Genomic DNA, 27,016 nt, shown 5'->3' with positions numbered 1-27,016 from the left:
TATCTGTTTACCGTCAAATTTTCATCAATCGAGCCTATAGGAAACAATTTAGAGCCTATAGGAAATAATTTGCATACAGTATTTTCAAAATCAACAGTATTTTCAAAATCCTTGATCAGAATTTTCATCAACCAAACTATCTATCTTTATTTTTACCTTTACCCTTAAATTGCACTCTACAATATATTATGTACCGTACACTCACATAGATTCGTACAAGCCCAAAGGTATGACGAAAAGAAAGTGGGAAGAATGAAATAAAAGTATCAAGAACATAAAATGAATTCTCTTTCCTCTGCTCGTTTTTGTAACATTTATATTTCTTTTTTTGTTTTCTTTTTTTTTTTTTTTTTTTTGTTACACTACTTTAATATTAACTAAAACACATAAATATTTCCACTATTACGAAAAATTTTTGTACTTAATATGAAAAATATATGTTTAAAATTTTCTTTATCTTACAGATTGTTTGCGGTATCTGCCTTCTGAGCTTCTGGTCAAGGCCGTTTTATAATCATTTTAACAAGTATTCAAAAGAGAACACAAAATGGATTTGCATGTTTTAAACTGTATTGAAAGAAATGTTTGTGGTACGTGCAATGACTGATGATTCCATATTATATCAATTTGATTAAGCAATGTTTTGAAATTCAGCATATTATACAAAAAAGATCCGATCAATTGTTGCATTCCCATGTGCACGATTCAGCCATTACTTATTCATCTCATAACCTTTGGTTACTATCAGAATCTGACTATTACATAAAGGCAAGTTGCTAAATATGTTATGCAATTGATAAATAAATGCTACAAAATATCTTTCATTTTCCCCCGACCCCCGACTAACAAGTTTAACATGTTTGCGTATCTGTTTCTCTGTGATTCTGTCTGTGACATCGTAGATGATAGTTTTTTTTTTTGAAACGTAATTTGAGTCAGAGTATTCTAAGCTATATGTCCCAAGTACAAGTTTAGGGTTCCGTACCCGACAACTAAAATAGAGATGCTTTTCTTGGAATATAGCAAAGAGCTCTTGCGATTAAATTACCTTTCAAACAAAAAACCAAAATCGGTTAAAGGACTTATTTCTATGCTGCGGCTGACAACACAAAATCAATTAATTAATTAGTTAACAAAAATCACTTTTCCAAAGTAGTGGTTTCCAAAGTATTGATAACAAAAAACTTCTTCAGGGCGATACGCTATTGATATCTGTATGAAGAATCTGTCATAATATCATTCTTTATAAGATCCAAAACATAATTAAACTGAGCGACGTTTAGCCAAAAAAATTCCGGAATTTTGTTTCATCCTGCAGTAAATGCTGATTCATAAGTTCTGAAAAGAAACCTTCATATTTCCTTGTTTTATTTAAGTATGGACTTCCGCATTACCCTCAAGCATCATTTGTTCCAACACAATTTCTTCTTCTTCAATCTCTTCAAGCATTAATAGGCGTAATAGAATCTCGCGGTCACTCATTTAACTTCAGTTTAGGTAACTTCACTTTGATGGACCGCACACGGCTGACGCTTCAGAAGAACAGTCAAGTACGCGTCAGCAGTGTGCTCAGCATCAGGCGAAAGAAAGGCACTTCATCCACTTGAATTAGAAAAGAAGCGATGATCTTCAAACGACTGAGTAAATTTTCTAGAAACATAGCTAAGAACACTCTTGATCAAGTTACTGTTTAAACAAAACAAATAAAAATCGGATCATCCGTTTAGTATATACGATGTTAGAAACGAAGCGATGAAATCTGATTTTATGTCGAGGGTTTCTTCACATATTTAATTTATTATTATTTATAAATAGTTTCGATTTTTATTTTAAAAAACTTGTATTTCGAATTTGAAAAGTCAATATTCTTGATATTCGGAACAAAATCGTATTGTGAATAAGCTATTTTTTTATACACGCCAAAATAACGCACTCTTTTGATCTAGACCACGACCACCATCACTTCAAGTTCAATTAGTATAACGTTAGTCCAATTAGTAGGACGTTAGTATAACGTGTTATGATGATCAAAGTTGAAGTGAAATTATAAACGAAAGAAAATAATACAGAAATATATATTCATTGTTACCATGGAAACCAGGCAGCATTTCTACATGGGCCATTTAGTAGTGTACTGTTATAAAGAGATGTAGCTATGAGATTTTTTCTCTTCACAGGAATTTGTCAGAAATGAAAATGTAGTCAGTCTTCTAGCATCTGTTAGACAAACTGCAACATCATGCACAAGGTATCATTGCTATATACATACTTGTGTATCTTTTAAATAGCATAATCAATACATATAGAGAGAATTCAAGAGAGTATATTCACACAACAGACACATTTTGTGACCGTACTTCTATAGAATAGTCGATTAATTTGAATTCGTTCGGGAAAAATTTGCCAGTCGAATTGTTTTGTATATACACGTTCAAGAAAATAATTTTTAAGTGAAACATCTTTTTGACAGCTATACAAATTGGTTCTTTTACTCAAATGAAACTTTTTTTCGTTCGTTCCTCGGTTTTCCGTTTTCGAGTTATAATGACGGAAAAATGGCGGATTTTGCATTTATATGTCAAAATAGAAATTGACTTTACAGGCTACAGAATATAAGCAGAAGTATAGTTTTTTTGAAAATATATTTTTGTTAAAAGTTTTTTTTCTCCAAAAAATTTAATGTCCATGCCGAATTCCATTACAGAAGGATATTTGTCTTCACGTTATTGATTATATTGATGAGCAATAGTGGCTAAATTTGAATTCACAAACGTTAATTATTTTTATTTATATATTTATATAATTGATCAATATGTTTATTTCAAGCTCTCTGTTAACTGGTAACAACAATCTTCATAAAGTTGTCTCAATTTCATATGGGCTAGACATAATAGATATGCGATCATAATAACCAAATACTCTTTTTAAAGCAAATGCAAATAAATTTTCTTTTCATCAATCGATTCGCTTATTTACACGATTATATATTTCAAATAAGTACAATTTTATTTTCCATCAATAAAATGCATGACTTTAAACTATTGTTTATTTAGCTTCAATGATTTTGTATCAATGAATTCACATTTAAAATTCAATCCCATTATATTGTAAATGCAAATATTTAGCTGTACTGGTTCCAATCGTTAGGCAATTGTTTGAAAGTATTTTTACTTTATTTCAACATGAAACGGCCAAACGGGATGAGGTTGCCGTTATTTTTTTTTTTTTTTCAGTGTACATATTAAATGAATTGGCTCTTCATTTTTAGCATGTAAGGCCATTTTCACAAAAAAAATACCAGAGGTATTTGATAATCAGAATAACCCAACATTTCTGTGAAAATTTCAAACAAAATGTTAACTATACAAATTTTACAATTTTGTAAAACTTTAAAAAAAGAGGGACCTGATTTTTTTTTCTTAACCTGTAATAAGGCACATAACCCAAAAGTAATTATGGGGAAAAAATCAAATAGGAAAATTTTTTCCAACGCTTGTGATGTTTTCGACTTTGGTATTATGTATCAAGTGGATTCTATGAAGCACATTGGAGATGCATTCTACTATTTACGTGTATCTACGCACACACGAAAAGCATTTATTATGAAATAGCATGCGCGCAACATGTTTTAACACTTTATGTATGTGATCATTATTTGTGCATTTGATAATCACAACGCTATGTGGTCAAAGTAAGCACCAACATTCAATATATTACAATGACAGTTGGTAATAGTGTTGGCGAAGATAAACAATGGCTTGCGAAAGAAACCGTCAGGTTTCTTTTTCAAAAATGGTGGAAATTGTTTATCGGAGCATATAACACGTGGAGATAGAAGACAACTAGAACAATCTTGTCAAACGACAAAGTAAGAAACTCAAAGCATTAAATATCAATCCCATAAGTGACCAGAATATGATGATAGTGTATCACCAACTCAAACTTACTTTTGCATATTCATTAAATAATGAAATATTTGCCCTGACTAGTAGTCCAGTGCAGTTAGGGACTGCTCCAAAGTTTGTGAAACTAGATTTTTTATTCATTCATCCAATAGGGGGTTGTTTGGAGACATTAAATCTGATTTTGCGTATTCAGGAAATTACCTTTTCACCACCATCTTGGAAAATTACTTTTTTTGCGTTTTCGCTTATATCTTGCGTTCTATTCATTAAAATTTGATAATTTTGGTGTCGTTGAACTTGTCTGCGTTTTATCTCCAAGCCCATTTATGTCAAAGTACACGGTACGTTTAATAGAAAAATAGGTATTCGTGTTCAAAGTCGAAAAAAACTTCGTGAGTTTCTTTTTGTAATTTTATCTCGAATCGTCCCATCTTAAATTCGTTAGCTTTTTTTACTTAAATGCTGACATGGATGCAGAGGACGTATTATCTGCCTTGTGATTCTGCTTCATAGTCAATTATTTATGATGCTTACTTATAACATAAAATAGTAATAACTAACATGATGTAAATGTGACTATAAGTTAACATAAAGATAATGATAATCTTTAGGAAGGGATTGGTCGATCAGATGTTACAAAGAACGCTTTCCAAGCACAATCATAATTGCTCTTGGAAAATGATACGGGTTATGATAATGTTTATCTATGTTACTAAAATGTTACTAAACACTAAACCTAAAAGGATAATATCATAGTTGGGTAAGATGTAATACCAAGTGTGCAGTGTACTTTTATTCATTCTTTAATTTCTCTCGTAAAAGTTAAGTTACTAGAATTAGCACCATAGAGAATAGAGTTCCGCGAGACGAGATCAGATCTCTTGTATCGATTTAAAAACAATTTTAAATTGCCTTTTACCTATCATAAATTAATATTTAAAATCTTTTTCGCCCTTTAAGAAAAAAAATAAGATGGGGTTTTCAGAGTGTGGTCTTAAAGACCGTTCATTTGATACTTAACACATTACATTTGGCTTCACTGTTTATCACAGGCGCCATATTTTTCTTTTTTTTTTAAAATAAGCTTAGCTTAAACCAACGTAGGTACGGTTTCAGCACTGTGAGAGAACGACCATAATACACAACCGTAATACCAACCACACAATCGTCATTTTCATTTCTTGGCTATCCTCGTAAAAACACCACACGACGGGGACCCTAATTACGAAACTTTCACTGTTCCAGCGAATACTCCTGAACTGTCGATAAGTTACAAGGATTTATGAGGTTATTTTTCATAGCCACAAATTTCTTTGTGTGGGTGTATCAATCAACACAAGCTTATATTTATTAAATGCTTTGGTCATACATTGTAAGTATAATTTGACTGTTTGTAAACCAAAGAAGAACTAACAGGGTAGATTAAGGTTTGCAACTTTTTCATCAAATTCTTAACTTTGATGATAATTAATGATATAATGTAAGGGATTTAAAAAAGAAGTAAGAATAAAATTTTGGAAAATCAAGCCAAATATCGCAACATTTATTCTTACTTTCCGTCTAATTTTATCAAGTTATATGATTTTCAAGTTTTTTTGTTTTACAATCAAATTTTGGTGAAAATTATAGAAATATTCCGTCGATGCTTTTAAAATAAATAAAATAATTTAAATAATTGGATAGCTCCCCACAAATTTTCAGAATTCATAAAAAATGAAGAATTTTGTTGCTTGTACTTAATGAATATTTCATTAAATATCTATCATAATGGTATGACGTACAATGTAGTGTTCTGTACTAAAGCTAATAGCAATAATAAAGCATTTCAATAAATTAGTAGGTATTTTTTTAATGGTCACATTTTAACTTGAAATTATGATAGTTTCAAATGATCGTATACATAATTTCACGCAAAATTGAAGGTTAAAGAGATTCATTTCATTACACGAAATTTTGACGCAATAATATAATGTAAAATTATTTCTACCACAAGTAAAATAGTTTTACAACTATAATTATTTAAGACATAACATCTGTGCCTTTTACGAGGTTTACTATCTAAATCTATAGTACTATTAAAATCGTGACCCGAACCTACAGAATCGTCTATTAGTACAATCTCTTGGTTGCAAAAACGGTTCAACTAAAAAAAAAAAATAAAATGAGGTATGCATCGAATTGGGCAAGTAATCCCTATTTGGAGTGAATGAAAATTTCAAATGCCCGGAAAAAATAAAATTCTTTTAATTTGTCGAAAAAATAGCGACAAAAGAAAAAATTTTGAGACATACGTTAAATCTATTTATTTTTTTTCTATTTTTTTATAATTTACTAAATAAGTCAAAACATTAATATTTTACCAGTAAAATAGATAAAACTGAAGAATGTCCCACTTCAATATCAAATAACTTGGCCTATTTCATCTCACTCTTCTAAGAATAAGTTTGAATATGAAAAAAAGTTTGTACTAGAAAACTACTCCAGCTATAAACGAGATTTAAACACTGGCTTACTTATCTTTCATTAAAAAGAATTTTTGTTGAATTCATAAAATAGCAATTAAAAACTGGGGCATGTTTACATATCTACCGGGGGTTTAAAAAGTTCGAGACTCCAGCTTAATCTAAAAGAAACCTTCATGGTTAAGGTCAAATTCAAGGGCACCATTAGATTGTACTTTTGTATTGGTCATATTGTTTTTCAGTCATTATTTTCTAAAACTTAAAGGGGGTCTCGAGCTATTTAAACACCCTGTATACTGTATTAAACTTCATAATTCAACTGAAACTGAAATTCCAACTTAAGAACCGTACTTTATATCGTTAAATTTTGTTATGTAAACACATTACAAGTATAATGATTTGCCTTAGTAGTTAAACAATATAATGTTATTCGTAAACGAGAACAGCTGATGAACACGCGAAATTTTTTTCTTATAGAATATGATGAAGCATGCCACGAGATAAAGTTTATTTATAATGTACTAGCTGTTACCCGCCCGCTTTGCTGGACAACATCCCCACTTGCACCCCTCCCTCCACATTTTCTTGCGTTGGATAACATTTTTGTAATGTACACGTCATGCTCTTTTATTTGATACCCCACTTAGGTATATTTGTAAATATTCGATATTTCCTTCCCACTTTCTCGCTACACCTTTCTACCCTCCGAAGTGTAAAAAATTTCTAAATGTAATTTAAAACATTCTGACCAAGTTTTGAACTATTAAAAGCCATAATTGAAAAATATGAATTTTTTATTCATGAACACCCCCGCAACCTCCCTTGTGGGTAGAATTTCGTAAAATCCGTTCTTAGCTGACCTCTACTTGGCAAAAGGAATATTCCTGCCAAATTTCAAGTCTCTAGGTCTTATAGTTCCAGAGATATCGTGATGAGTGACTATCTATATCTATAGAAAGTCTCCTATATATTTATAGATACAGTTTGTATAATTTATACATTGTGTAAATATGACTAAAAAAATTTTAACTATCTCTTTTGACTTCCAATTTAACAAAATAGTAGAGTCTTTCTTTTATATCCTGTATTAGACCTAAAGTAAGTAGTCGAACATTCAATTACAAGCAAGGTTTATTGTTCACAGAATTCTGGTTTTAAAGTTACTAAGATTTTTCTCTATCTGTAAGGCTAACGTGAGTTTCCTGAGAAAAATGAGTTCAAGTGTCTAATACGCAATTTTTATGCATACTCTTCGAAACGCTTTGTATCTTGTGAAAACAAGCCGTGGGTAGAGTCTGGTGCAACCCTTGAGGTCCACATGAATAGCTTCCCAGCATAATAAATAGTTAATAAATAGCGTTAAGCGTCCAAGCTCTTATTTATAATAAAACTTGATTCAGAAAGAAACAATTTTTCCTGTATTTTTAGAAGTATATTAAATTTAACCTAAAATAATTTTTCTTAAGCTGTTTTCATAGACAATCCTAAGAAATACAGCCTGTATATTTGTAAAACTTACGATTTTGAATGTTTATACTATACTACTAACATAAAGCGCCTCAGGCATCTTCCCTGCTAAATTCCTATTTAATATAGTTGGTTTTGTTTGTCATTTTTCTCTACCTAAGAATTAAGTATTTACAACAGTTGTACAAAAGTATTTTCTAGTTTAGAAGAAGTTTCATGTTCAGAATTACATTTTCTAATGTACAGATTATTAAAACATCTTGAGACAAAATTTTCAAAAATAGAAAGACACTAGTTATAGAGCAGGTTCTAGATAGAGTTGAGTGTGCAGCTTAGAAATCAATATTTCCTTTTGGAAAGATCGATATATTCAATGACAGGAAAATTCTCATACGTTTGAATAAAGTTCATCTTACAATTGACAAAAGATTATTTATCGGGTACATGATAATTTTTTATTTTGTAAAAAAAAATAATTGTTTTTTATGCGACAGTACTATCACACTGCAAATGTTTTAAATAAATACGATAAAAAAAATAGAGTAAATAAACACGATTTAAAAACTAAACAGATTTATGGATACAAAAAAATTCTTAAAACGTTTTTATAATAAATAGATCATTGTATCGTATTCAATGGATTAATTTATATTTTCAGTTAAATAACCAATAAAATATATTGTGAAACGTACAGCATTGAGTACACGGAGAAATTCAATCATTAAAATCCGTCATAGTAATTTTAACTTAAACAATTTCAAACCTTCTATTCTTATTACTTTTTGTTTTTGTTTACTTTTAATCATGCATATACGATATTGATTTTCATCATGGTCTCTCGATTATAATTGATGTTTTTAATATGATACATAGAGGCGTAAACTAAATATTGACAAATATCTTGTCTAGTAATCTTAATTAAAGAGAATTGAAAAAAATACACTCGAACCAGGACTCGAACCCGGACTTCTTGGATTCATGTCAAGCGCCCCACCAATTAGGGCGCTTGACATAAATCCAAGCCCCTAATATTCTTAGTCAGAGATGACTTACCCACTTGTCCATAAAGAAATTTATTTGTGAGCGCTTACAACAAATTAACGCTCATGCCTGGGTTTTGAATTGTCATGTCAGTCTTCAACAAACTCACAAACAACTTGATCGGAACCATGTGAGTTTATGGGTAACTGGAAAAAATAGCCTCCAATAAATTGACCGGAAATTTTATAGTTCCGGAGTTTTGTTGTAAATATGAGCTGGTTTCTGAAGTTTTTAGCCATAGCGTTCAAAAATGGGACCCTATTACAGAAATTATTTCGGTCTATTTTTTCCAGGTCTATTGTTTTTGGCCTATTTTTTCCTAAATTCGCATGCACAATAATTGCTAACAGCGTAAATGTTGAAGGTTGAATGTATTTAGTAAATTATTACTAAAGTATGCGATCCATAAATATGGTAAGCCATGGTAGAAGTATGTGACCCAATCGGATTCGGATGTTCGAATGAATGCCATAATTTAATCTGTCAACTTTCGCATTATGACCATTTTACTCACGCTCGATTTAAAACATAAATAACTTCTTATCTTTCAAATGGTAGGTAGGAATATGCGGTTGAAACTTTTTTTTATCTACACTTAGTTTTATCTATTTTCAAATAATGAATTTTTCAGATTTTTCAACCTATTCTACAGTTAAAAAATTTTTTTTTTCAAGTTCTTCAGAAATTTTGAGAATTTCTTTTATCGCGAGAGCAAAGGTGTAGGTATGCAAAAAAATATTAACTTCGGTAATTTTCGGGCCTGTTCGTTTACTTTCGTTAAAACACAATCCTATATATTATAAATGTGAAAGTAAGCATGTTTGTTTGTTGCGCTTTCAAGCTAAAACTAGAGAATGGTTTTTAATGAAACTGTACAGCAATATAGCTCACACTTCAGAATAACACATGAGCTATAATTTATAAAGGTATATTTAAAAAAAAAATGAAATAATTAAATTTAATCTGACATTTACTATTTTGGAAATCTGTAATTTATGGTTCAAAATGATGATTATAGATAGACCAGATCTATAATCATCATGATCTATAATCATCATTTTGAACCATAAATAAAAGTATTCTGTAAAAATTTAAAATACTAATGTCAAACCATTCATGGCCAACTTTTCTGATATACTCAATGAATTTTGACTATTTTACATTTAAAAAAAATTAATTCTGTGCACATCACGGGAGGTGGAGGCTATAAAGCGGTGATATATACTTTTAAGCCCAGTGAAACGGGCGGGAATCAGGCTAGTTTAATAGAAATCTTACTTAGCAAATAAAAAAAACTTGTGATAAAAACATGATGAAATTATTTAAATGATTTATGAATTAATTAAGATTATTTCTCTGCTCTAATATTTTCACTCTCAAACATCATTCAATAATAATCACGTTATGAAAAAATTTTTAACTAGCTCGTAGGTATTACAGTGTCACAAAAAAATGCACGGATTACATATAACCTATATGTAATCCGTGCATTTTTTATGACACTGACTATAGATTAAAAAATAAATTTATATAAAATTATGTAGAGGTTATGAAATTACAAAGCTAAAAGAAATTTAACGAAATTTTTGACGCATGTGCAGAATGCTTGAGCAGATCTCTCATCACGCGACTAAAGTTTATCGAAGGCATGCATATTGTGTGTACGTATCGTAAAGTATGCGTACTGTACTATGAGCAATTTAAGTACATTTAAAATATATTTTTTTTAAATATTTGCAATTTTTTTAACGCACTTGAAACATTATCACAATATTCTAACTCTTCTCAAAAATAAGCAATTCATTCAAAATGTTTCTTGTAATTGCTTTATAAACTAGAGCTAATATTTTTGAATATTAATTGTTAAACTTTCTCCCTGTATATTCTATATACAATCAACTCTCAATAGCAATGAGCAAACATCTCAACTACATCACGTCTAAATGTTTATAAATAATTCATAATAACCACATTCGTATTCGTATTCTATTATAGAGAACACTCAAGTTCAATTCAATCTACATTTTAATCATATTAGTAGCAGCTCTAAAGTTTAAACTTTTATTTTTGTCTAAAACATGTGTTATTTCAACATGTGTTTCATTATCAAATAATTGAAAAATACTTATGGAAGAGGTTAGGTTAGGTTAGAGTGGCTGTCCTGGGGTGAGACACACTTAGACCATAGGGTCCGTTGTGATACCATAAAAGGGTTGGTCCATCCCCGGCCACTAATCCATGAACCATTTGGAGCTGTTTAAGAACAGCAGGAGGGCTTTAACGTCGACTGACTTTAGTTCGGAGAGGTCGTCAAAGAAAGGCTGGCTCAAGTAAGTCTATCTTCTCATGACAAGAGCTGGGCAGTGACAGAGAAGATGAGACATTGTCTCCTCCTCGTCACCACTGTGCTCCTGCAGTAGTCGTGATACACTGCCAGGCCTAAGAGTTCAGCATGCTTGCCGCCCAGCCAGTGTCCTGTGATAGCCGCAACAACTTTGCGAACAGAGGCCATTGGAAGTGATATGAGAACTTCGGAACGCCTGCGATTGTACTCAGACCATATCTGTCTTGTAGTACCACAAGTACGTTCTTCCCTCCATCTAAGATTACCTATGGAATAAGTAGCTTTTCTTTCTGTTGAACGAATTTTAAGACAAAATTTAAACGTCAATATTCAAACGAAGCCCGTTCGATTAAAACAAATTTTTTAAGAGCAAAAATTGGTTAATTTATTAATATGGTCTTTTTTGGAATTTAGACGTTTTGGAACGAAATTTGGCATAAAAATTCTTACTACACCATTACATCAAATTGTAATGTATACTGTTAAAATACAAGAAAAGAACGATTATTTTCTTTCACCGTTAATCTTTTAAAATAAAAATTATGTTTCTTTATAAAAATGCAAATTGAAATTTTCTTGAAAAGTGTTTGAGAAGTAAATTAATGAATAAAATAAACACGGTAAATAAATAAATATATCTCATACAAAACATTTAAATATTAGATAGAATTAATTAACGCAAAAGTGTGTAGAAGTCAGTTTTAACAACTGACTCGGGTTAAATAAATCAAATATATATCACTTACAACTGAAACAACCTTAAGGGTAGATGGTGGTGTTAACGTTATCAAAACTTAAATCTTCAAAATTAAGTTTACTACAGAATGATTATTTCTTGCAACGGAATGACTTTATAAATTTTTTAACTCCAGCTCGCAGAAGTTAAAAAGAGCCTAAATGGCCGAGCAGTCTAAGGCGTTAGTCTTTGAACGTTGTACTATAGGATGCGGGTTCGAATTCAGGCAGCGGCAGTGTAGACAATTTATAATTAATGCGAGTGCAGAATTGAAAACATTGCCGCTTGGATAAGAACGAAGTAACCGATTCCACCCACATCAAAAATGTAATTGTAAATATGAATGTAATTTAATAAATATAGTTTAACAAATAATGATGTGGGTGGCCGCTGTGATAAGGCATATGTCATAAAAACGGAGGTTAAACCTACATTATTGTTATTTTTAAAAAAAACTCAGCTCGCAAATCTTTGTAATTAAAGCTAAATTTAATTCTTTGTATTGCTCGAAATAATTTATAGGAAATACTTATTAAACCATGTCAAAAATTCAAATTCAAAAACAAAATTCAAAACTCTAAGAGGATAAAATTTGTATCTTCTTTCAGAGCCTTTTCACATTACAGTCTTAAAATTTGAGTCAAAATTCAAAGCTTAAAATTTATATCTTCTTGCATTTTAAAATTGATTTTCAATTTTTTATAAAATAATGTACTTACTAATACATTAATGTACTAACTCTTGGATGATAACTTCATCCCATGATGATAACTTCGTAGGCTGAGTTTAAAGTTTGATTTCGATTAAGTATCTTAAAAAATGTGACCCATCACCATGAAGGGTGATTGTGTACGGTAAAGTAAAAAAAATTCAATACTTGTCAGTCTTCCGTCTTCTTATGAACGAATAAATATCAGTCTTAAAATTGAAATCTTCATGCAATTTGCTAATAATAAAAAAAAGTCAATCGTAACTTACCACTGTGATGGGATACATTGGGTTAATAATTGTGAAAAGAAGCACATGATTAGGTTTTGCTTCTTCTTGTCGTTTACGACGTGGTTCTTCGCCGGCATTTCCACCGCCAGTTGATGCATCATTCGTCTGAAATCAAAATATATAAATTAAATTTAAGTTGTTTATGTTATTCACAATTCTAGAGTTCTAGACTTTATAACTGTTGGGGGGGGGGGGGGGGGTGTTTCCTAAAAATACACAATTTGTTTTGGCACAACCGTCAAATTTTGGTACACGGGATGGATAACCCCCCCCCAACATTTCAAAATCACCCCTCTATAAAAGCTCCAAAAACAATGGTGAGTTGTTTTTAATTTCTGTTAATGACATTTTTTTAATATTTGGGTCTTGGAAAATGATATTTTCACTCTGATAGAAATAATAAATTTTCAAAAATAAATTTAGAATATTTTGTAATCGACAGGAAATGGTATTTTTTTATTCTCATAATTTTTTTTATTAATTTCAATTAATTTTTAACACCAAGTGTTAACAAAAATGAAAGAGTTAGCTTATTTCTCTTAGTCTCGGACTAGGCGGTACAATTAAATTACATAAAAACAGCAAACTATTCATTACATATTAATATTCATAAATATATTATAAATAATAAATAATTAAATCATAATTTAATGTTTCAAATAAAATACCGTTACACCGTCTAACAACATCAGCGTCACTATTATATTGACCATAAATTAAAATGGCATATAACTTTGGCCATTGAACTTACATTATGTATATGTATATCTGATAAAAAGAGTTTAGAAAAAAAATCAAGTTTTGAGGTAGAACACTACATCATTTTATAGTTCATCAACTACTTCCTACAATAACAAAAAACACAGTATGTTTTAGTAGAGTGCAACATCTATCATGTATCTCACATAATTTCATTCTTGATTTAATATTACAAAATAGGTATTAAATTTTTGTTTTACTTTTTCAGTTTAACTTAATGAGGACACGATTAAATGAAACTATAAGGAATTTTTTGTTGAGATTAATCAAGATGCGAAGTTTTTATTGTTTTTTATACAAGGGGTTTTCAAAAGCATGAAGCTTTTTTTTACACATCTAAAAAACTGATTTCTAGGGTTGGAGTTTCACCTTTTGCATTCAAAGGAGATTTTCATCCTTTTAAGCTACCTTTCTCAACGACCGAAGTCAAATTGAATAAATGTGTTCTGAGGTGTTTCTATTAAGTTTTTTGGCCATAAAAGAAAAACAAAATTATGGCCCCTGTTAACATCTCGATAGAAAACCACTTCTTACATTACTGAATATTACAAATGTGAAAGTAAGGTTACTTGTTTGTTTGTTACGCTTTCACACAAAAAATACTGAATGGATTTTTATGAAACATGAGCTATAATTTATAGATATATATTCATTTATTTTTGAAAATTAAATTTAGTCTGACAATTCACTGCACCATCTATGAGCATCATTTTGAACAAAAAATTAAAGGTTTCTGTTAAAATGAAATGTTCTGATATAGCTACCTTTCCTTATTTTGAGTGTTATGGAAGGGGGATTAGTAAGAGCAAGGTGGTGAAGTCTGTAACGCGGTGGTTCTCTACCAATGTCTTTTAGACTCTTAAACCCAGAGAAGCGGGCGGGTATAAAACTGGTTGATGCATAAGTATTCATTGAAATAAACGAATTTATACAAAAGCATAGACATATAAAAATCTTCTAATGTAGAAGTTAAACCAGTAGCGTATGTGTATTTTTATTGAAGTCAGTATTTCCACTGTATGCAGTATATCAGACAAAAAATAATCAATCACAACTGCTTAACATTTTATTGCACCAACCATCTATCATGTCCAAACACTAAGAATTAAATACAGAAACGAAAAAGTTGTAAATCCACACAAGTTTATATTTGGATATAAAAATAGCATTTATATATATTTTTTCACCCACAACTAACACCACGCGTATTAAACAAGTTTTAAAACAGGTTTTCTTAAATCATGGAAAAAGAAATTTATCAAATATAATATACCACACCTAATCGAGTTCAAAGATATTGAATCAATTACTTTTATTTATGTCATATCAATCACATTTACATCATACAGATGTGTGGAACCGAATTGTACGGATAATTTTGGCATACAAGGTGTAATGGTTGATCCACACTGAAAGAACTATAAAACACGAACCCTAAAGGAAACCATGGTTTAAAAAAAAGTGTCAATAAGCTGGATCATTTTTATACCTGTATGAAATATACCGGAAGTATAAATGATCCTAGACAGTAGCGAAGCTCTGAAAATAATGGTTTATTAGAAAAAAAGTTTCATACAAAAGTTGTAAAGCTAAAGGAGTTGTAATAAATTTCGATTTTTGCCCCAATTCCTAGATCAGTTTTTTGTATTTTTAAAATACGTATTTTCGACATATCCTAGAGTTCTCATTTATTATCTTCGATAATATTTATATTTAAAGGAGTTGTATAAATTCTGAACTTGAGTGAGAACCTTAGCTGTATAGGATACTGAATTCAATAGATTCGACTTGAATTAGTTTTTTTTACGTTGTAATTCTAATATTAGAAAGAGGCAGAGAAAATTTTAAATTACTAACTTTTTATATTAGGAAAAATGTATTTTGTAAAATACGTGTTTCAAAAACTAACTGGTCTTTAATCAATTTTTTCTTACAGCACAAATATAACGCTCTTTCTGCTGTCAGAGCGTGTTTTTAAACTTCTATGGTTGAAAAATTTCTTTCGTTCCGAGTATCTGAGGTGTTTTTGACTACCAATTAAGACCAATTAAATATATTTACTTTGAAATTTAATAATGCTCATAATTTTTTAACTATTGATTTGGAAAAAATTTAAGCTTGGGACATACACTCACTGTCAGAAAAAGTGCCACAGTTAAAACATTCTAAGCGTACGCATCATATGTTATGTTATAATAGTAACACTTAGAATGTTTTAAAACGAGCATTTTTTGTGACATTGAGTATACATGCCCACACCGAGCCCGATAAGGTGTTTTGGGACGCCACATTGATATCATGTTCTCTGCTAGTTCACACCTATTCGTGCAGAGATCATACCAATATCACTCCAACATGTCTGACTAATTTAATTTTACTTTTTGATGGACAAGATGAGCTGGCGGTTCAGTCTAGTTGCTAATTATTTTGATTTTATTCTTATATTTAAAAACACTTTAATTATAAAATATTAATTGAATATTTTTCTTGTTAATTATAGTAATTATAAAATTGCAATTATTTCTTTATCAGTTAAATAGTTAATAAACGTGCAATAAATTCTTTCATGTAATGTTCGTGAAACTACATTCTTTAATCATTCCCAATTTACCACCAATGCAACTTATCATTTTTCACCACGAGATGATCGTTACAGCAAAAGATATATATTGGGGAGACTTATTGAAGTCAAAATCATCGATTTCCGTCAGGAGATTTTATTGACTATGTTTATATAAAAAAAATTGTAAAACCACGGTTTCATAGTAAAATAAAATGATCTTTTTCAGTGTTCAAATGCTCTCAACAAATTAAGAGTTAAAGATTTTTTTTTTAAATGTTCCTAATAAAAAATTTAAAAACTTCTGTTTGAAACATTTTATTGTAAACATAACTGTTTATCCGTGAGAGCACAAATTAGGACAAAACATTGGCGTCCATTTTCTTCAAAATTATAAAAGATTGAGAGTTGAAAATTTGCAGGTAGCTTCAACTAGTGGTCATGTGAAACGAAACACTCTCGAAAAATGAAACAAAATTATAGAAAATACTTTCAAAAATTTTCGAAAACGCAATAAATCGCGGTGGAAAGTTTTGGTTTTTTAAACTCTTCTAATTTATAAAAAACACTTTCTAAACAAAAAATTTCAACAATTAACTCAGCCAATTAATTTTTTTCACTTTTTGTATAAGGAATTTGCGATTCTTTGTTTTTTTTTATCACTTACTACTCATTATCGATCGTTAATATTAAAAAGAATTAATAACAACTGCACAAGATCTTGCTACAAATTTTTATTTTTTACGCCCCTCCGATCGCTAAGAACATCAAGTGCTAATAAACAGATGGAATATCTGGGCTCAGAAAATTCGTGTCAAGATATAACAAAAAAAGAAGAAATAAATTTAAAATATTAGTTAATTGTTTCAAAAAAAAAATCTTGCATTACCATAAATTTAATATATTTGGCTATAGTTTTAAATTTTCAACAAAATAAATTCATAAAGTTTTTTATACTTTTTTTTTCTTTTATATATTATAATATAAACTTATGAACGCGGTAAAAGCTTCCCTTTTTTGTGTGTAATTACTAATTATATATAGCGTTGTAAATATGTACACTTTCTAGGCACGTTTTCAGTCTTATATATCCCGTCAGCACTCTCATCAACCGTTCGGAAATCTTTAGTCGCTTGGGGAGACATTTTCTCACTCGTTCTGCACCTGCGTCAAATATTTCGCGCGTTAAAAAGGTTAAAGATCACAAGCAAATAAAGCCAACTTAACAGTCGCATAACTTGAAAATTAATTAATTAAAAACATAATTTCTAATGAAGCCGCGATTTAACAAATTTATTCTTGTCATCATTGTATTTAGCGCATCTTTTTACATAAAAATAGTCAATAAATAAATATTTTCTGACGGAGAAAATGTTTATCCAACTCCCCTCAAAATAACAAACAAAACTGTAAACCTCCATGCTTGATGTAGACATTTATAACCCAAACTAATCAGAAAAAAGTATTATAATAGTATTTTAATAAAAATTAGAACTCGCATTATTGAATTATTAATATTAAACTGATATAATGATGGATTGGCTTCAAAAAAGAAATAAATAATATAATATTTGTTTATCAATATGCATTCTTTTAAAAAATTTCTTCCTTATTAGTAAACATTGTATTTATTTACATTTCACACGTACTTATACAGGCTGATTTTCTTTAAAATTTCCACCATGGTATTACGAAACCGGAATAGAAAATCAAGAAACACATGCCTGCTCATTGGTAAGGGAAACGAAAATATTAAAATTCAATTTTTTTTAAAGGAGAATGGACGTGTTCATGTTCAAGCGAGGATCAACTTTGGTTTTTTACTTTGAACTGAGTATATTTTTTTTGTAACAGATTCTTGTTCTTTGCCTCAAAACAACTTTAGCTTTTCAAGTAAAAATGAGCATTTCGGTGGGCTGTATTATGCATTTTGTTAAAATATATCTCCTTCTGGGCACAAAATAAAAATTTAACAAAATGAACGTTTGTCTTGAAAATTTTTTTTTCTAGAACTCAATTTTTTCACGTGATTTCAGTTATTTTTGGGTTAAAAAGTTTCCACCAATAAAATTTCCAAAATAATATTTCCCAAAAAACAAATAAAGTTTCATAACAAAGTTGACTCTCTGTTTGACCATACAAACGGCACTGTATCAAAAACTTTGGTACTGTATTTTCAATGCCCCAAAAAATAGACAGAAAATACAGAGTGATATACAAAAAATACAGACTGTCCCAGGAGTAACGGGCGCCCTTGTTACATCATGTAGAAAATAAAATTTTAAGACGAAAATACCTTTTCCCTCTTCCTACACATTTCACACACTTACACGCATATGCATATGAACACGCCAGCGTAACGTTGAAGCTACCGCGTTTCACTCTCGCAGTTTCTTACACTCCCCTCCCCCCTCACTTAATTCGTAGCTAGTTATCCGAGCATCGGATCAAATAATAGATGAGGACATTTTGTCTTAGAATTTTATTTTCTACCGGATGCAAAAAAGCGACCGTTACTCCTAGGACACCTGATAAGTGGGAGCTTTTAAAAAAATCACCATATACAATGATATATATATAACTGAGTAAATGCGGACATAAGATAACCAAATGAATAATAAGAAATATTGTAGGTAATTAAATCAAGAAATGTATCAAATATATGCAAGTAAAAAACAAAACTTTCTTTTTTTAATCAGCAAGTAAATGCATTTATAAATAAATAATTGAATACATAATAAGGTGAATTATAATGGAGAACATAACTTCATGAATTAAATTGCTGCTTATGATAACACATAAAGCAAATGGATTAATTTTAATACAGTTATATCGCTTAAATAAAACTAATAAAAAAACGTCAATCTTAACCGGTTTTTATTTATATAAAATTACCTTAACTCATTTCAAATTAACTCTTATTAAGAATTTACTCATTTATATTTTGAGAATAAACTAAAACAAAATATCATTTCTGTCTTTTATTGTATGATACTTCCGTCGGCCTGACATTACGACTATTTAATTATAGTAGGGGAGCCCAAGAGGGTGTTTTTGTAGTAACTCGAGCGCGTCAGATTAAGATATGGGAGGTTCCTTGGACCTTCCTTAGTACCTCCACCAAATATCAGCCCTTAATACGGGGGGACGCGCGTAGGGCAGACGATCAAATTAGTAAAAACGAAATTTCCGATATTTGAATTAACTCGAGCGCGTCAGATTAAGATATGGTGGGTTAATTACATGCTAAAAAATGTACATTCCAACAATCTGACGACTTCAGCGAAATCCAAAGAAATGGGAGACTTGCAAAGTTTGTTACTCGTAGTAACTCGAGCGTGATCAAAAATTTTTCATATTATTGAAATTTATATTTTTTTCCATGGAATTAACCCACCATATATTAATTTGACCCTATCGAGTTAATTCACCTATCGCAATTTTGTTTTTACTCATCTGACCGTCTACCCTACGCGGGTCCCCCCATATTTAGAACTAATATTTGGTGGATATATTCACGGTGCGAAAAATACAAAAAAATTCGAAACAAAATCATCTAGTACAGGAGTCGGCAACTTTTTTGAGACCCTATGCCACATTTAAAAAATAAAACTTTTAATTTTGGAAATTTTTGTTCGTTACTCTTCCAAGTTATTAATTTTACAAAATTTCACTTTAGCAATTTCTTTTCTAAGGAAAATAAATGCCCTTTTCAACAAAACTGTTTTTTTACGTATCTTGTGTCAATTCTAACCACCAACAAAAATTATGCTAGTATAGGGCTCTAGAGCTCTACTAAAAACGTACCCCGCAGGTTTAAGATTTGGCGGTCCATTAATTTCTCCCGTATACAGATTTTATTCATCTCCAGAATGTAAGTAATTTTCGTCTTTTGTACATGATTTGATTATTAAAATTGGCATACGGTTTTACACATTGCGCTGTTGCAACTATTTTATATGTAACAAATTTTTAACAAAAAAACCAATTTAATAATTTTAATTATTAATAATAAATAATTTTGCACTCGTAAAAATATTTAATTACAAACATATATCAAATATTAAACTGTCCACTCATCAAAATATAATAATCCCTTATACCGGGTGTTAAACTTAATAGTTAACGAGATATTTGTAAAAAATATATTTTCGCGACCTTTCACTTTGAATAACTTTTTGAACATGATTTTGCAATGGACTTTTCATAGGTCATTTCTTGCATCCAAATAAAGATAATCCCTGTGAAAAAACTTCACTTGGATTTATTAAGCAGAAAAACTTTTATTTTCTTGGGTTAACTGTAATGCGAGATACTATCTAAAGTTATAAAGAAATTTCTACATTTAACACCTTAACTACTAACACTATTTCACTAGGAAGCTACTAAGGGTACTCTTGTGTTTCGACGATTTGAATTCTCTGCAAAACTTTAACTTTATTTTCTTCTTCATAGTTTTGGTGGTACTTCATAGTTTCATGTATTATGTATGATACTCAGCTCATGTTAAAATAATAATATTCTATAACATATAATATTTCACATACTGGGATTTCAGAGGTAGTAAAAATCTGGACTGAAAAGTACCACTGGTAGCTAAGGAGCTAAAATTAACAAAATAAGGTTCTGTTTATAGTAATTTGGTTGGACACTCTTTATATACGTAGATACAGAAAAGAACAATAGCACAATCCATCACTAACATAAAACAAAAAACAATATTATATTTGAACAACAAAACAAAAATGTGGTTACTAATTTGATATGCATTATCATTTATCATTTAGCATTTACCTACAAAGTTTACGTATGGGTTGATATGTACTGTAGGTATGTTTAATGTATTATTATCACAAAGACTAATTATATGTATAGTCTCATAATATTATTAATTACATTTAATATTTCATTAATAACATTAATTATTATTTATATTTAATTGAAAAATATTAATTACACAAACGATTAACCACACTTGGAAATTAAAAACGTATTTTTTTAAATTAAAAAAAAAAAAATTATAATATTTTTGGGTGGCGCTATATATTTGGGTTTATAGAAAGATGATAATGCGCGGAAAGCATAATAGTAACAATGAAAACTATCCTAAAAATTCTATTTTCTTCAATAGAAATAGACAAACATCAAATTTTTACTCCGGTGTCTTTACTCTTTACAGCTGTACATGGTTTATTATATAACAGGTTTATTCGTTACCGCAAATAATAAAGACAAATAAAGAAACTTACAACTAAAAGTAGAATAATATATTATACATATCTATATGTCTAAGAAGGTAACAAATTAAAATATTCAAAAAAAAGTCCATCGTTTTATACTGTTTGTAGCTTACCTACTAGTAAGACTTGTAGTTGAAATTATTAGTACCTTATTTTCAACTTTGATGATGAATTTTGTTATCTTTATAAATGTAGACGAAAAATGAGAATAAAATGTTCGATATCTGCCATAGTTTTCGAAATGTCGAAAGCTAAACATTTAAACAAAATTTTAAATCACAACTGAATGTTCACATTAAAACATTTATTGAAAAAATTTTCCTAGTTAGTGCAATCACAGCATCGTGTTAAGTCAAGTTAATATGGCTCGTGTGTGTCAAAATTATGTGCTAATTTTCATGGAATTTTATGATTGGTATCAACGCAAAATTTCATGGTCCACCACATATTTAAAGTCCCACGAAATCCCGCAATTCGATCTTTTATTTTCAAGCTTTTAATCTATCTATTTTTTAAATTAATCATTTTACTAAAATGATCAACATAAGAGACTTTTGTTAGGAAAAAATGTGCCCGTTAGTTACGCAATAAAAATTCAAATCGCAAATGCAGCATACCTACACCGCACTTTACAGTTAACAACTTTGTTTTCAATTAAAAGTTAAGGCTAAAGGGTCAATAATTCACTCAATTTTTATATTAGGATTTGCAAAGGTGTTAGATATTCTCTATAAGGTCATATGAAATATAATATTTTTGCAGTGTAGAATTGTAATTTTTTAAGTGTTTGAATAAATTATAAAAAACTATTAGCTCTCAACTTTATACATTTGTAACCGATTACTTATTAAAAAACAAAAAAAAGGAATTTTTTCATATGTAAACCGGTTTACTGTTAACCGCAACTTCATTATGTTGAGATTCAAAAAATTCTTCAAATGTTAGACGAAATCAGTACAAGAGACATTAAAAAATCTATTTTATAATAAATGTTCGTAATTATTATTACAAATCAACTTTGATTACCACCTGTGAATCGTCACCTATGCAACATCAACTTATTCAATGTCAGGTATAAGCTATTTCTAAAGACCAATAACCAACCAGTCTTATTATTAGAGATTGTCAAATACACCACAAAAATAATTTAGCAGAAAATAGCGCAATAATGACTTTTCAGAGATACAGTGCAACGGAGGATGCAGATTAACAGACAATACTCTGTACACTTTGCATGTTACACCTGGAATGTATTGGAAAGCGTTGGGTTCGGCATCTCATACACGTTAGTCAAAAGACAAAATATTATTAAATTAAGTCCAAATTTTTTTCCATTTACTAATAACAAGGACTATCATCATGATTAGTGGTGAGTAGGAGGAGACAATGTCTCATCTTCTCTGTAACTGCTCAGCTCTTGTCATGAGGAGATGGACTCACATGAGCCAGCCTCTCTTTATCAACCTCTCCGACCTGGAGTCCGTCGACGTCAAAGCCCTCCTGCTGTTCTTAAACAGCTCCAAATGGTTCATGGAGTAGTGGCCGGGATTGGGCCAACCCTCTTTCGGTTCAAAACGGACTCTATGGCCTAAGTGTATCCCACCCCATGACGGCCGCTCAAACCTTACCTAACCTAATCAGATGATTTAAAGAACTCAATAACTCAATTCAAGATAGTACTTTTTTTACAATTTCTAAAAATGTGCAGCAGATCTAATGATACCAAAAACTAGGTGAATCAAATTTTTGGGCTGTGACTCTACACGGTAAAAATGCCTGGGGTTATAGTATCTATGTTAACAGAAGCAATTTTAATACAGTATTGAAGAGCTATTCACCAGAAGTATTGTGGGTATCGTCAAATAGTATGGGCCTGACGCCCATGCTGCATTGATTCCTCCGCCATAACTATTATTGCTAATGATAATATTCCTTCAATACAGTACACATAATAGCGTTCATACCAATACAGTATGGCGTTTACACGGAAACTAACATAGTGGTAACCCAAAAAAAATTTCTTAACGTGTATTATCTTTCTTATTGAAATGATTGAAGAATTTTTATTTTTAATATCCATAATCTATAATACTACTTTTAACTTAATTATTTGCATAAATATGACTGATATTTCAAAAAAGCAGTTTGACCCCAGCCTAGTGGATCTTTAGAAATCATTTTATTACTATTTCTAGATGTTTTTCATCGAAAACCTAAGCCTAACAATTTTTACTTTTACTCATTTTGATATTTTTTTTAAATAATATTCTTACGGCTTATAATTATATATATACATCAAATTTTTTATTCATAACCTTGTTATTTCAAGCTTAGACTTTCATGTTTTGTTAAAAATTGATACACAAGCCTTTGTAATAACATCAGGAAACAGGAAAAAAATTTTCATCTGGAATGCCCTCCCCTTTCTTTTATTAAGGAACGATAAATAATAGAAATGCTTATAACTCTGATCTACAACAGTAGATTTGGTTTAAAATGTTCTCAAGTCTTTCTAATAACATCTATAAGCTGAGAAAATTTTTTCATCCGGAATAAAATGTAAATTAAAGCTAGCAGCTGCAAAGCCATTGCGTATGTTTATTTTAATTAACATGTGCAGGAGAGGGCATCTCGGATTAAAATTAGTTCCCAATTTCTTTTACAGCCTCATATTGAAAATATAACAAAATAGGACAAATATTGGAGTATTTTAAAGTCAATGAAAATATATGCTGACAGGAGCTAAATTTTATTATAATTTAATTTATCCAGATAGTATATGGTTCTTCTAATTTGAAAAATTAAATTGTACTGCTTAAGTTTGGATCTATGACCTGTGAGTCAATATTTATAGCCTGAAAAACTCCGACACGATTTTATGAGTTTCAGAATTTCTCACAAATATTATCGCGTTGTATTTGAGGGTTTCTGAGCACTATTTCCAATGTGATTGTGACGAATTTTAAATTTCTATTCGTGAAAATAAAACGAAAGTACCAAAAGAATAAAATTCAATCTATCGCTTAATTTTCCAAAATTTAATCATTGTGTATTGATTGATAAGAATTAGTTCTAACTTTCTTATAGTGTGATTTCTTAGATCCTGGTCAAATCAAGAATTAGTTTTAGTTCCTAATCATTTGAATTAAGTTGTCTTATTTTATTACCTGGTACCTAATCGCTTCTTTTATAAATTAATTTCTACCTTCTAAACAATGGATTTCAAACGTTTAATAACGTCAAATTACTGTCAGGCTTTAATATTTTCAAAATCTCGACAAGACGACACTAATGAGTTTTAAGTAGTGTTTTTCAGGAACTTATCAGTGAAAGGCAGCATAAACCTTAACCAGTAAACCTTTAAATAGTAATTATAACAATTTCATAATTTATTTTGTTTCATGATATTATGAGAAAAGTAAATCGTTTAAAGTTTTAAACTGATTAAAACCGCCAAATATAATTAGATTGAGATATTGTTACACAAATTTAAAATCATGATTTAAAATAAATCTTACGAAATTACTATTAAACTTGACTTTAGCAAAATGAAGAACAGGAAGTGTAATTTTAAATATATGTTTGGTTTTAGTAAGAGTCCCATCTTTGGTACCCCAAATTTCATTTTACTGTCATCGACGGTCATTAAAACTGACTATCGAATCTAATTCTTACGATAATCAATATTTTATCAAATAAATGAAAGCAATGAAAATTATTAACATTTTTGACACTTATCAATCGTTTCACGGAAAATTTAAACCGCTTTAAAATTAAAGGTTTACAACAAGGAAATAAAAGTCCTTAATATTATGTATAACTTTAAAAAATTCAGCGAAATTTACTACACATAGGCGTAATAATCAAAATATTAAAAAAAATTATATTTGAATCATTCAAATAATCCGGTTATATTTTATGACATGACAATTCTCAACCCTGTCTTATGGTTGTTTATTTATCAGCCGATCGATTGAAACTAACCTCTTACATTAATAACATAATAAAGTTAAAGGTTTAAGAAATTTTATATAAACAAAATAGAATAATAATAACAATTACAACAATAATATCAAATGTAAACAAATAATTAATACAATAATATTGATAAATAACACAAATCAACTTGACACCGGGAACAGTCATTTGACAATCAATATGAATAAAATAAAATTTTCTGACTTACACGATGATTGCCCGAATCAGTATCTGTTCGCTGTCTTTTATTATGAGGTCCTTCACCGTTATACGCCATTTTAAATCACTCACTTTATGCACAAATTTTTATTTTATTATATCACCGAAACAACAAAAACTTCCATTCACTATAAAGACTCGGAGTGTACTGAAATATAATTAAGTTTATTTCCACCACCTCTTTCGTTAGATATATGTAGTTCAATAGTGTGTTCATAGGTGGACCTAGCAGCTGGAACTTGATTTAGTAGATGTATATATGCAATACACAATACATTTTCTTAGTTTTGGAAAATTGTCAATAGGTGAATTTTTTTAACGTACATTCTAAGGATAAATTGTTGAATGTTTTATGATGTAATTAAAAACGATTTACGTTTTATTCACATGCGTAATACGTCTTCATACAGGATTATTGTTTTATTTATCTACCAGTTCGTTCTTAAAATGCGAATAAAATAATTATAAGTACCTAAGGGTAAATTTTATTTAGTTTTATGTATGTTTTTTTTACCAAGTTTTTAATTTCTCCCTTTTTAGATACTGTAACGACATTGCGATTGCGTTTCTATCGATTGTGTATGTACATTCGATAGGTGCGAGTATTACCAAAGCCGCGCTTGTTTTTTGTACTCCAATATTGCCGAGTAATATTTTAGAAGTAAGAATTGCGTTTTTATTTCGTATTTTAACTCTAAAAATTTTTCATATGTAGGAGCAAGATCCTCTAATACAAACGCCATACCGTAGGTATAGTAAAAATTGTTGTAGGTAAAATTTCAATTTTAAATTTGAATAAATAAAAATAATAGATATTTAGAATCATAAAGGTACAAGAAGCCACGAGACAATAAAATTTTATCCGTTTTTTATCATTTATTTCAAAAGTCCTCAAATTTTTTTGTCTCGTGGACCGCTTGTTATGTTTTTTGGTTTAATATGAACCTCCTGGTTAACTAAGATTATATTTTTAAAAATGCAAAGACTTTGAAATATGTATTTAGACTCCTTTCTAACTGTATTGAGGTGTAAAATTTAACATTTAATTTTTACAAATTTATTAATGAGACTGAAACCAAAATAAAATTAAGTATCTACTTAAATGAGATCGACTACCTTGGATCCTCGTTTAGATCTCACAGACCAACAATTCTTTTTTCAGCTCACATCAACCCGTCGTAACACTTCATTATTTCAGTATATTCCGAAGTAGATTTTATTAGTCATCATATCCTTTTTGTACATCTTGATGCTTTTACGCAACGATTGTCAAAAATCTGAAATCGTTATTCAATTTCATTTACGA

The 27,016-nt window shown here is 29.8% G+C and overlaps 1 protein-coding gene across 1 annotated transcript in view; it reads right to left on the bottom strand.

Moving 5' to 3' along the window:
- LOC123293240 (heterogeneous nuclear ribonucleoprotein L) overlaps positions 1-25,834 on the bottom strand; it is a 406,564-nt gene extending 380,730 nt beyond the window's left edge. Inside the window, exons 1-2 of the mRNA XM_044873989.1 lie at positions 25,700-25,834; positions 12,934-13,059 (exon numbers count right to left, since the gene is read on the bottom strand). Of these exons, the coding sequence (XP_044729924.1) occupies positions 12,934-13,059; positions 25,700-25,768 (195 nt within the window). The 5' untranslated portion in view covers positions 25,769-25,834. The remainder of the gene's footprint in view (positions 1-12,933; positions 13,060-25,699) is intronic.
- Positions 25,835-27,016: the final 1,182 nt, after the last annotated feature.

Source organism: Chrysoperla carnea, chromosome 2, assembly GCF_905475395.1.
Source record: "Chrysoperla carnea chromosome 2, inChrCarn1.1, whole genome shotgun sequence".
NCBI classification, from domain to species: Eukaryota; Metazoa; Arthropoda; class Insecta; order Neuroptera; family Chrysopidae; genus Chrysoperla; species Chrysoperla carnea.
This window is presented reverse-complemented; position numbering and strand designations above follow the sequence as displayed.